Raw genomic sequence first — 11575 nt, forward strand, 5'->3', positions numbered from 1 at the left:
TGCCTCAGTAACTTGTGGTTGTGGCATTCACCTTCGACACAAATTTATACAGTTTATATACATACATATACTGTACTTGTATATGCGGTGTCCTCCAAAGGTATGGCAGAATTTGCTACATTTTTTGCTACATGTGAGATCAAAACATGAATATGAGACAAAAGTAACAGACAAATCAGCTTTTATTTCATGGTATTTGCATGTGTCCATGTTTTACCAAAGCTGTTTTTGGAGTCTCCCCATTTTCAGCTGTGCAAAATTCAGTTAATGGATGACTGCCGGGTGTTAACTGCTGCTAAGGTGTTTCCTTTCGCGTGGGCTGTTCACGCACAAAAGAGCAGCGAGCATCGAGTCTTGGTTTTAGCCTTTGTTTTCATCTGTGGGTGAAACACAACACACATAGAGCAGTGCCTCTTCGCCAGAGGCAGAGAGAAAAGAAGTTCTGAAAATCAGCAAAAAGTACACGTCCATGTGTCCACATCCAAGAGCTTGGTGCCAAAAGAGAGCTGGACGAACACAGAGACGAAGAACCGCACAACCTGGGAAAGAAAGAGGAATGTGGTCAGTCAGTAAAAAGGTCTGATATAGTGCTCGCTCTATATCTCTCTATTTATTTGCCAAATGTGTTTGCCTGTGTTAAGGCTGGGGCCACTACTATGGTTTAACTGTACATAGTACTAAGCCACTACTATGGCTGAACTGTACATAGTACTAAGCCACTACTATGGTTGAACTGAACATAGTGCTAAGCCATAACTATGTCTGAACTGTACATATAGCTAAGCCATAACTATGTCTGAAATGAATGACAACAACAAATTCCATTCATGAAAGCCCTCAAACAAGATGGCATGAATGGATTTAGTTGTCACAGCACACATGATGCTTCAACTCCGTGATACAACTGACACAGAAGAGGGTCTAATGACCTAATAACCTTCTAGCCACTGTGTTTACTAGGCCCCACACGTCTAACCCTAACTCCTCCTTCTTTGCCATATTTCTTGCAACTTTAATGCCTATTTTACTTGCACTACAGGATAAAGACATATTAGGCTACACTGGATTTTTTTTTTTTTTTAAACTCAATTTAATTACCCCTCCACCTTCCACTCTGCAAAATGACTGGATAGACTTCCAATAATTTAATTGTAAATAAAGCCAAAGAACAAAAGCCTTATCTAAGATAATTTTGTAAGTAAAACTCATCGTTTTGTGTTATTGTAGGTAGTACCTGGAAAAAAAAAGTTAATACTTTGGTTTATTATTCACTAAATGCACATATATTAACTGAATTCTCTACCTAAGGTTTTTTTTCTTTTTTTTTTAAACCACAGTATTTTTGGCCTGTACTGTAATGACACCAGGCATAGCTTATTAGTAAACGTGAACCAAAGACTGCTCTACCCTGTCATAAGAACAAGACTTCACCACTGTAGCAGCACAGCGATGTTGTTGCTGTGCTGCACATCACTGAATCCGAGGGGCTGATCTGTCATTGGTGGTCGTGGGCCGAAGTTTCACTGTCGCGAAAGGATTCGTCCCCCTGTAAATAAGAAGGGGGCGGGGTTTAAGTTCGCCGAATGTCGTATAACGCTCATAAATTATGAAAAGCCAGTAATTACTATCCAATAACAGAAGGAATGAGTGCACTCGGAGAAGACGACATCCTAACCTGGGAAAGAGTTCTGGTCGGCCGTCCTGCAGCATCGCGCACTAGAAAGGACATAAAAAACAAGCCGTATCAACGTCTGCCCAGAAGAGATATAATCACCAGCCATAACTTCATTACTCCTCATACCAGAAACCCACCAGGGAGGCTCCCTCTGGCAGACTCAACGGTCACGTATTTCACTCTGTAGATGGCGCAGCGAGATTTACAGTTTGTTTGTTCAAGACCTCTGTAGCTAGGGAAGGGCTGAGACAAAACATGAGCAAACAGCCCTCCTGGACACGACAAAAAAACTATTCTTCAAAAAAAACAAACTTCTGCCTCTCCATCTACGGAGAGTATAGAACGAGACATAGGTAACGATGACATGACAACGCTGATGTGCCCGGTGAAACCAGCTCTAAAACGAGTGATCTTTTTACCCATCATGCAACCACCTTGCCCACCTTGCTGTCAGAGGAGGACTCCGTCCGTCTCTCAGGGGTGGGCGTGACCGGACGGAGATCAGCTGATCCCCTGCGTGAGGGAGCAGCTGGGAGCGGGATCTCGCTGTAGCTTTTGCTGTCCGAGTGGTCCTTCTGATCCAGTTGATCTGTCTGAGAGATCCTGTACCCATAATGCTGTGAGAACATAATTTGTATTACATGGAGAAAACATAAAATTTAGATAAAAGGTGGTATTTGTTTTTTGTTTTTTTTTTAATTATATGCAGAAAACATGTAAAATTATACAAATAAAATAGTTGCTTGTAGAGGCTATCCTGCATGTCCTACTACCTGTGGAATCAGCACCTCAGTGACTGAACAATTCTGGACGCCTCTTTTAACCATATCATCGCAGACCCCTGATCAGTGAGAACCCTGCTTTTACACCCCCCATGAGGGACTAAAGTAGGTTTATGCTCTGAGGTCTGAACATTTTATTACTGTTTCTGCTGCATGTCCCATGGCTGGCAGTGCACTTCTGGTCTGGTATAGACGTTGGGTCTTTCTCTTAATAAATATAGAGATAGCCATTCTCCCTTTATACCAGCTCTGCCCACCTTGCTGTCAGAGGAAGGCTCCATTCGTCTCTCCAGGGTGGGCGTGACCGGACGCAGGTCAGCTGACCCCCTGCGGGAGGGCGGAATCTCGTTGTAGGCTTTGCTTTCCGATTGGTCTTTCCGGTCCAGTTGGTCTGTCAGAGAGGTCTTGAACCCATAATGCACACTGGCCACCTTGCCATTGGAGGAAGAGTCGGTCCGTCTCTCCGGAGTGGGCGTGACGGGACGCAGGTCAGCTGACCCTCGGCGTGAGGGCGGAGCCGGGGGCGGGATCTCGCCGTAGCCTCTGCTGTCCATCTTGTTTAACCGATCTGTAAGTTCGGCCTGCTCCAATAGGTTGCTTGTGCTGGGGATTGTGAGGGAGAAGCCACTACAACGTTAAACGCCATTGGTGCAAAGATGAAGAATAAAATAAAAATGCACAAAATTGTCTGCAGTGCGTTTAATTCAATGCAGCACTAAGCGACACGGTTCATCATAGGGCAATCAGAACAGGACGTCTGTATGCCGGCACTAGTGGCCTTGCACTATTATGTGTTACCCGGATACAGAGGATCGAGGGGTGTCTTCGAGGGGCCCAACGTAAGCGGCGGGAAACCAGCCATGACTGTGGGGAGTAAGGAGAGCAAAGATCCTTCACATGAAAACCGTGAGGATAGAGAAATAGAGAAAGACGCAGGCACAGATTGCAATTCACACAAGGAAGCAGTATCATGCACAACGGCTGAGTTTACTAGTGTGCTAGTGTAGTAGTGGACACACAGCACACAAGCACATGCATGTATGTACACACACACACACACACACACACACACACGCACACGCACACGCACACACATGCACACACACACACACACGCACACACATGCACACACACACACAAACATGCAGGCACACATGCGCACACACACACACACACACAGACACACACACACACGCCCCTCACCGCGAGCTGCTCTCTACATTGCCATAAAGCCAGCCGTTGCGGGGCTCCTGCACCATGACGGTCACCACCTCGTCCTGGGAGAAGGGCAGCAGGGTGGGGTTGGAGGAGGCGGGGTGTGCCACCAGCGCCCGCATGTGCCTGGCCCCGCCCATCCCCAGGGACTCGCCCACAGAGCTGGAGCGCGAGCGACTGGGCAGGGGCGAGGGAGCTGGAGAGAGAGAGGGGGGCAGGGAGAGGGAGAGAGGGAGAGGGAGAGGGAGAGGAGGGACAGAGAGAGAGAGAGAGGGAGGGAGAGAGGGAGAGATAAACAGGGGGAGAGATGAAGAGAGAGAGAGAGAGAGAGAGAGTGGGAGGAATGAATAATACGCAGTGGTTCAGAGCTATGTAGTGGAACAGCAGCCTTTTGTGAAAGATGTGAGGAATATGGGTGCATTGAGTTGACCATCATAAACACAGCAAAGAATTCAGATAGTAGTGGTTTGATCTATTAAAAGGCAACTATGTAAAAACTATGAAAACAATTTATAACATATCCTTACTATTCCTTACATGTACATGCAGTTCCACCGCAATATTACAATTTGTTAATATAGTTATGATGATAACTTCTTTAATCATTTTTTCTGTGGTAGTACAGTTGTCCCACCTCTAGAGGGCACTTTCCCCAGTTGCTGATGCTCTCTGCCAGCCCAGCTGTACTCTCTGTCCTCCTCCCTCACTCCTGTGTGCAGGAGGGAACCCACAGAAGCTCGGCGCTAAGGAGAAACCACACATTCCCAGTACAGTCATGCAGTGTGGATGCAGTTATATGTTCCTTTGCATTGTAAGCAGCTCTGGATGAAGCAGCCGACTACATGAATGTAATGCAATGTTATAAGGCATTTGTCTTATTCTCCCCCTAATAACATCTCCAGCGCACCATTACCATATAGAAAGCTACTGCATAAACCAACCGCCTAAAGGGTCAATACCATACTAAATGCTTCCCTCAGGACGCACAGATCTATTTCACCATTTCACAAACATGCCCTCAATATACTGAGACCCACTTCAAGCATACTACTAAAAAGAAACAGTATTTTGCAGATTATATATATATATATATATATATATATATATATAGGTTTTTTTTTCTTCTCATTTTCCAACTTCCCTCATCATTTATTGATGTCATTTATTCATTTATTTAGGCCCACATCTCTGTTCTGGACTTCATTGTCATTCATTCATTGTGGGCCTCCTTTCTTGTCTTTACTCCTCCCCCCCCCCCTCCCGCTCCTCCGCCCCTCCGCCGCTCCTCACCGATGTGCCCTGGTCGGGGAGCAGAGGGCTGCGGGCTCGGGGTATCCTCGTCTCGCTCACTTTCTCCTTCCACCCGTCCGCTCTCTGCTGCACGGAGGCTCCTGTCTGTGGCACACATCAGAGCAGGCGCCGCGCGCGTGAGGAGACTGAGGTCAAAGGGCAAGGTGCACGCGCTCTGTAATTTTAGTACAGTCAGGACAGAGCTGTTCATTCATGTTGTGCCTCAAAAGGGTTTCAGGTATACTGCTGTGTGATAGGATACAGACTAAGAGTGTCTTCTGAACCTTTTAATCAGTTACATTAGAGACTGAGTTGTACCATAGAGAGTGTGTGTTGTACCTTGTTGATGAGGTATAATATAGACTGGGTGAGATGTACCATAGAGAGTGTGTGCTGTACCTTATTGATGAGGTATAACATAGACTGAGTGAGATGTACCATAGAGAGTGTGTGCTGTACCTTATTGATGAGGTATAACATAGACTGAGTGAGGCCACAGTGTTTCTCAGCCAGGAAGCGATACCTCCTCTCCTCCTCTACCAACACCTCACGGTGACTCTGCCTGAGGAACTGCATGTATTCACTGCTCTCCTGCAAATACACACACAAACCCACACACGCACACACACACACACACACCCACACACGTACAAACCCACACACGCACACACACACACACATAAAACCACACCCACACACGCACAAACACACATGCACGCACCAGTTACACTTGTAGAGAAGCACACACATGGCGCTGCTCAGATCATCTACCCGGAGGGCTCACCAGTGTGTCTCTGTAAGCCCCTCTCCTCAGCTGTCTCTCCAGCGCAGCAGCCTGGTTCCTCACCTCCACCTCATAGTGCCTCCTGCTGCCCTGGAGGTCACATGACAGCAGAAACTTAGGAATGCACACCTGAACACATGCACACACACACACACAGACAGACACAGACGCACAGACACACACACTCATACACGTACATGCACACAAACACACACACACACCAGGGTTGGGGTCCATTTCAACCAAAATTCATTTCATTCACTTAAAAAAAAAGTATATTATGGAGCATTTTTAATTTCATTTCCAGAACTGAAATTTAAATGGAACCGACAGCAGCACTGACACACATACTCATATTGCGCATGTCACAAATCCTTCACAGGCTTCACACATCACTACTCTCTGCTTGGCACGTAATCACACCGTATCCATTTACTCCCTTGACTCGTGTACACTACACTACGTCAGCAGCATATGGCGTATGTGATAAATGATATGGCACAAGGTTGCACGAGGCAAGACACAGAATGGTCTAGTATACCGGATAGTAAACCTGGTGATAAATGCATTTTCAGCAAAGTAACAAACTTCATTAATATACCACACACACGCACACACAAACACACACACACATACAACACACACACACACATACACACACAACACACACACACATACAACACACACACACACACACAACACACACACACACACACACAACACACAGACACACATACAACACAACACACACACACACACAACACACAACACACATACATTTAAAATTTTCATTCATTTTAATGCAAAGTAACAAACTTCATTAATATACCACACACACGCACACACAAACACACACACACATACAACACACACACACACACACACAACACACACACACACACAACACACACACAACACACAACACACACACACACACACACACACACACACACAATGAAGCTCAATATCGAGATTTATCAAGAAACTCATTCAACCGACAGCACGCCCGATGAAGGCCTCTCCATCTCTGAACAAACGAGAGACAGAGCCTTGCTCTGAGGTGAACGAATAAAAAAGTCATTCACAGCGATGTAGTCTTCGTCCAGCATGACGTTATTGTCCATCACCTGCAGCACTTCGGCATGGAACCACTGGAACTACGAAGACAAAATGTGCAGACGTTGCTTTTACACAAAGGGCCCAAACGCACTGCTATCATACGAGAGCTTTTTAAAAAAGACTTCATTGAATGAAATACTGCATCAGTTTATTTTACATTCCAGCTAAAGTTCAGCCAAAAAAAGCAGCACTGTTGTTAGCACCTAACTCACATCTACTGCAACAGCAACTACTATGACTAGTACTACAACCGTATCAAAAAATAAATACGCAAAATCAATAACAATAATAATAATAACAACAACAATATATCATTATTATTGTTGTTACGATTATTATTATTATTATTGTTGTTGTTATTATTATTATTGTTATTATTATTATTATTATTGTTGTTGTTGTTAATATTAATAATAATAATAATAATAATAATAACACTTTTGCATATTTATTTATTATTTTTTGTTGTGGTTGTAGTACTAGTCATAGTCCCGAAGGTAAGGGAAGAATGAAACTCACGACTCCTCCCAGCTCAGCAGTGAGTCTTCTTTGGCTATCGGAAATCTGAATCAAGACGTCGCCTGAAGACACAAAGACACCCCTATATTCACTTTGGAGGACACATATGCAAGTGTGTCCACATCAACATAGGACCTTGTAGCACTTGGGTTTGCTTTAGAGGAAAATTGTACATTCTCTGTCATTCTTGAACAGCGCAATCTCATGAAAAATCAGTTTGATTGGATACTGTAAAACTAGATCTTATTAAACACTACTATATTAAGCAGGATAGGTAAATGTTCTGTACGTTTCCATGACAACGTGACAGTTGTTAGGCCCTTAAGGGACACACAGTGTCCTTACAATTTGGCAATCTAGGTTAATGCATGGAGCAAGGCTGAAACCAGACTCAATACATTATTTACAGACTTCAACCTGATCTCTATCATGTCATACCTCAGGCCATCACACACACACACACACTGTCATGCTACCTCACATGACCGCTCAGACCAGGAAAACAACACACACTCACACACACACACACTGTCATGCTACCTCACATGATCGCTCAGACCAGGAAAACATCAGTGCACCCCAGTCGTACATGTGTTCCCATTCTGGGCAAACACACACACACACACACACACAAAACACATGCACATACACAGGCACACACACACACGCACAGCCTTACAATAACACACCAAGTATGATTTGAATCCACATACACTTAACGGGGAGTCTGCCCAGAGAGTTTCATGAGTGTCAGAACATTATCTCAAGACGGCATTGAAGGACACGTTTCTCACCCAAAGGCCCGGAGGACACGGTGTACAGAGCCTGCTCGCCCATCTTGGCCAGGGCACTGAAGTAGGCCTCGCTCGCCTCAGCCAGGGCTGAAACGCACGCACACGCATCTGGCTTCAAAATGTATTTCGGCAAAAACCCTATGATCAATTTCCACCCGCGCACGCCCAGCTGGTCTGTCAGGGTTTCACACGTGGCTCTGAATTAAATCAGCAACTGGTCACAGAGCAGGAACGACTGGGGACTTCACATCTGACCCAGATATTTAGACGGGACCGAAGGGCCGTTTGCTTGCTGGTCGGACTAAGTCTTTCAGTGACTGAGGGAAATGACACTTGGCTTTTGAAACAAAACGGGCAGTTGCTTTGTAAATGCTATGTAGAAAGATGCTATGTAAAAAGATGTGTAAGTCGCTCTGGATAAGAGTGTCTGCTAAATGCCTGTAATGTAATGTAATGTAATGTTAATGCTTTACTTGTCAAGTTTGTTCACTACAGCAAGCCTAGTCATCGCCATGGATGGGACATAAACAAGCCGTGTAATGTTTATATAAAGCCCCACCGCCATGAAAGATTAATGGCTACTCATTCCTACTTAAGACTCACTTCAAAGCTCAGTGCCTTTAGCATGAGAATTTGGCATGCTCTTCTGTGTACGGTGCACATGCACACACGCAACACACAAACCTTCACCTTGGAAAGCTTGGAAATAGCTGTTCCCCAGAGACACTAGCTTCTGCAGACCAGGGTTAAACTGCTCCATTATGTTCTGTGTACACAAAGCATGAACACGCAAACACACACAAACAAGCACACACATTTGATAATTACCACCTTCTTACCGGTCATTACATACACTTTAACTACAAATGAACAAATATCACACATTGCTTTCAAAAATTAAATAAATTGCAGTAGAACGCCATTTATAATGACTTCAAATCAAGCTACTGTGCAGCTAACATGCTACATTTAATTTGGCATCGCACTGATAATCCTCACTAATCCTATTCAAGTAATCCTCTAATCCTAATATTACTGCTGTTCCACTGAGCCGATGTACGGTGAAACCCGCCAGCAGCATCAAACTACGCAGAGATGAACACCTCCACAGCAATACCGCACTGCTGTGTCACTTAACATGAGAGCGCAGAAGCACATATTAAGTCTTTCTCTGCAAAATTGCAGACTATAGCGGCACAGCTCGAGAAAAAACTAATTTCTCACAGAACAAATAGTTAAACGGTTGTGGAAAGTACGGATGAATGTATTTTATCGCAATGTAACAAAATTGCATTAAAATTCCATTAATTTTCCATTGTTACGGCAATAAATTGACATTGATTTCTATCACAATGATCTCGTATTACTTTTTAATAATGGATTTTTTAAAACATGTCGAGAGCATTCCGAAGACAACTGACAGAGACAAGCAGCTATCGGCCATCTTAGTTCAGTATTACTTACAGAGACGTGCAAATAATACTCTACAGCAATGCACTCAGTTACTTAATAATAAAGTAGTGATGCTATTTATAGCTATCTAAGAATAGACCGTTCCACAAAAATACATTTAAAAGATACTTAAAGGAGTTTAACTTTTCAGTAGTATTTCTAATTAATATATTATATAGCATGTAGCCTAAAACATATTAAAATGAAAATTTAAATTTATTTTGCTTTGAAAGTTTATTCGTGTTTGCAATGTGTTGTATAAGTTACACGAAATATAGGCTGAACGCAAACCCAAATTATTATCGGGTTCGAAGAGGTTGCCTACGAACAATAAAACATTACTTTTCAGGTAATTCAGTTAAACTAAATAATACGAGAGTAAACAGTACAAACAATGATAATAATTTCACTTGTATACGTTATTATTATCAATTACTCTCAAATAAATAAATAAAAAATAATATAGAATATAAAATAAAATATATAGACTCACCGAGTACATTTTTAATGTGGATCGATGCAGTTGATCACTATTGGGTCCCGACATGGTGACGTTCAGTTGTCAGATAAACACTTCTAAAACAAGACAACAAAATTCATAAGGTACATTCATTAACAATTACATGTTAATAATGTTAATATACAGCCTACATATAACATGCATTGCATAAGCTACTGTGAAAGTACAGCATGTTGCGAACTATTGTGAGGCGGTCACATATTTTGAAAATAGCAGGCTACCTGAATATTACCTGAAAATGATAAGTAACTACCTGATGCTGATAGTGAAAGTCACCTTCGCAATTATTTTGCGCTTTTACCTGGTCTTATTGTTTCCCTGCTACTGATAACTGTTGTCTGCGCACAACTAGTATCCAATAAATGAGTCTTTTCAGCCACCTGTTATCGGAGAGAGGGTTTTAAAAAGAGTGCGTGCTATCGATAGGCTACTGCCCGAAGCTGTGAATTATTTAGCGATGGCATGAAAGATAAAGAAGGAAAACTGCTCAACCAGGACCGTAGACACACCTGGGAAGACGCCTCTGTCTTGTAGACAACATACAATTGTTAACCTCTTAAATTAAGCACAAGAATATGCGTTAGACTCCCAAAGCGATGATCTAAGATCAGTTACCAGAGTTCGATTAAAGCCACCATTTCAGTTTCAGGTGGCTATAGTCCGGACATTATTGTGCATGTAGTCTGTGTCTTCTTGTTTTAGAGAATTAAATTTTATCTAAAGGCCATGATGATGTTCTGTCGTTTGTATGCTGCACAACTAGCTCGTGGCTTAAAACTCTAGCTATACCCAAAGCGCTGGTCTAGACCTTCAGCTCTGCCCCGAACGCTATCCTAAAAGGCCGGGGTCGTCCACACAACCATGTCCGCGATTTTCCTATCGGTAATGTAAACCGTAACCCGAACCCCATTCCTAAGGATACTTTTCTTGCCTTCACGTGACTTTGATAGTACCTGGATGACGTTTGTAAAGCCTGCACACAGCAACCGGTGGCTGGACACGCTCGCCATCAGCGCGCCACAGGCCTACCTTCAAAATGCCCCTGACAATTTTAGCAAAACGTTATGCAGTCCAGGGAGCTGTTACGTTTGGTAATGCTATGGCGTTCAACAATAGATAAAGACAAATACTACACGCCAGAAAATACATCGCGTTCTTAAATTATTAGTATCAGCAGCAGCATTAGGCCGCTATAAATAGCCTAATTGAATAGTTCAATGCTTAATAATTCCATTGTATAGAAACCTGTGACACATAAGGACATAGCAACGAGAAAAGGTTAGCTGTTTGAAGTTATATCCTTTCCTTGCCTACAATCTAGAAGACTTCCAGCACTTCCAGCAACATCTTCATTGAACAGCACAATGTTCCTTCTTCTACAACTCTTTCAGTGCAGAAGTTCTCTTAAATAATGTATTCCTATGT

General features: G+C 43.2%; 1 protein-coding gene across 1 annotated transcript; it reads right to left on the reverse strand.

Moving 5' to 3' along the window:
• Positions 1–1435: 1435 nt before the first annotated feature.
• baiap2l2b (BAR/IMD domain containing adaptor protein 2 like 2b) lies at positions 1436–11262 on the reverse strand. The gene is made up of 16 exons (XM_035405507.1): positions 11104–11262; positions 10124–10206; positions 8869–8944; positions 8179–8265; positions 7385–7446; positions 6832–6903; positions 5747–5836; positions 5422–5553; positions 4963–5067; positions 4307–4415; positions 3661–3868; positions 3256–3321; positions 2715–3060; positions 2119–2292; positions 1676–1716; positions 1436–1546 (listed from the first exon to the last, which is right to left on the reverse strand). Exons 2-16 carry the CDS (start codon positions 10175–10177, stop codon positions 1471–1473), a joined length of 1698 nt encoding a protein of 565 aa, XP_035261398.1. The 5' UTR covers positions 10178–10206; positions 11104–11262; the 3' UTR covers positions 1436–1470.
• Between the last annotated feature and the right edge of the window lie 313 nt (positions 11263–11575).

Source organism: Anguilla anguilla, chromosome 2 (genome assembly GCF_013347855.1).
Source record: "Anguilla anguilla isolate fAngAng1 chromosome 2, fAngAng1.pri, whole genome shotgun sequence".
In the NCBI taxonomy this organism is placed as follows: domain Eukaryota; kingdom Metazoa; phylum Chordata; class Actinopteri; order Anguilliformes; family Anguillidae; genus Anguilla; species Anguilla anguilla.

Bases quoted from the DNA above. Each gene is read 5' to 3' on its own strand.
- baiap2l2b (XM_035405507.1), bottom strand. From the start codon at position 10,177: ATGTCGGGACCCAATAGTGATCAACTGCATCGATCCACATTAAAAATG. The intron at 3,061-3,255 runs GTAACACATAAT...CACAATCCCCAG, and splicing joins CCTCGATCCTCTGTATCCGG to CACAAGCAACCTATTGGAGC. The intron at 1,717-2,118 runs GTGGGCAAGGTG...TGTCCTTTCTAG, and splicing joins AGTCCTCCTCTGACAGCAAG to TGCGCGATGCTGCAGGACGG.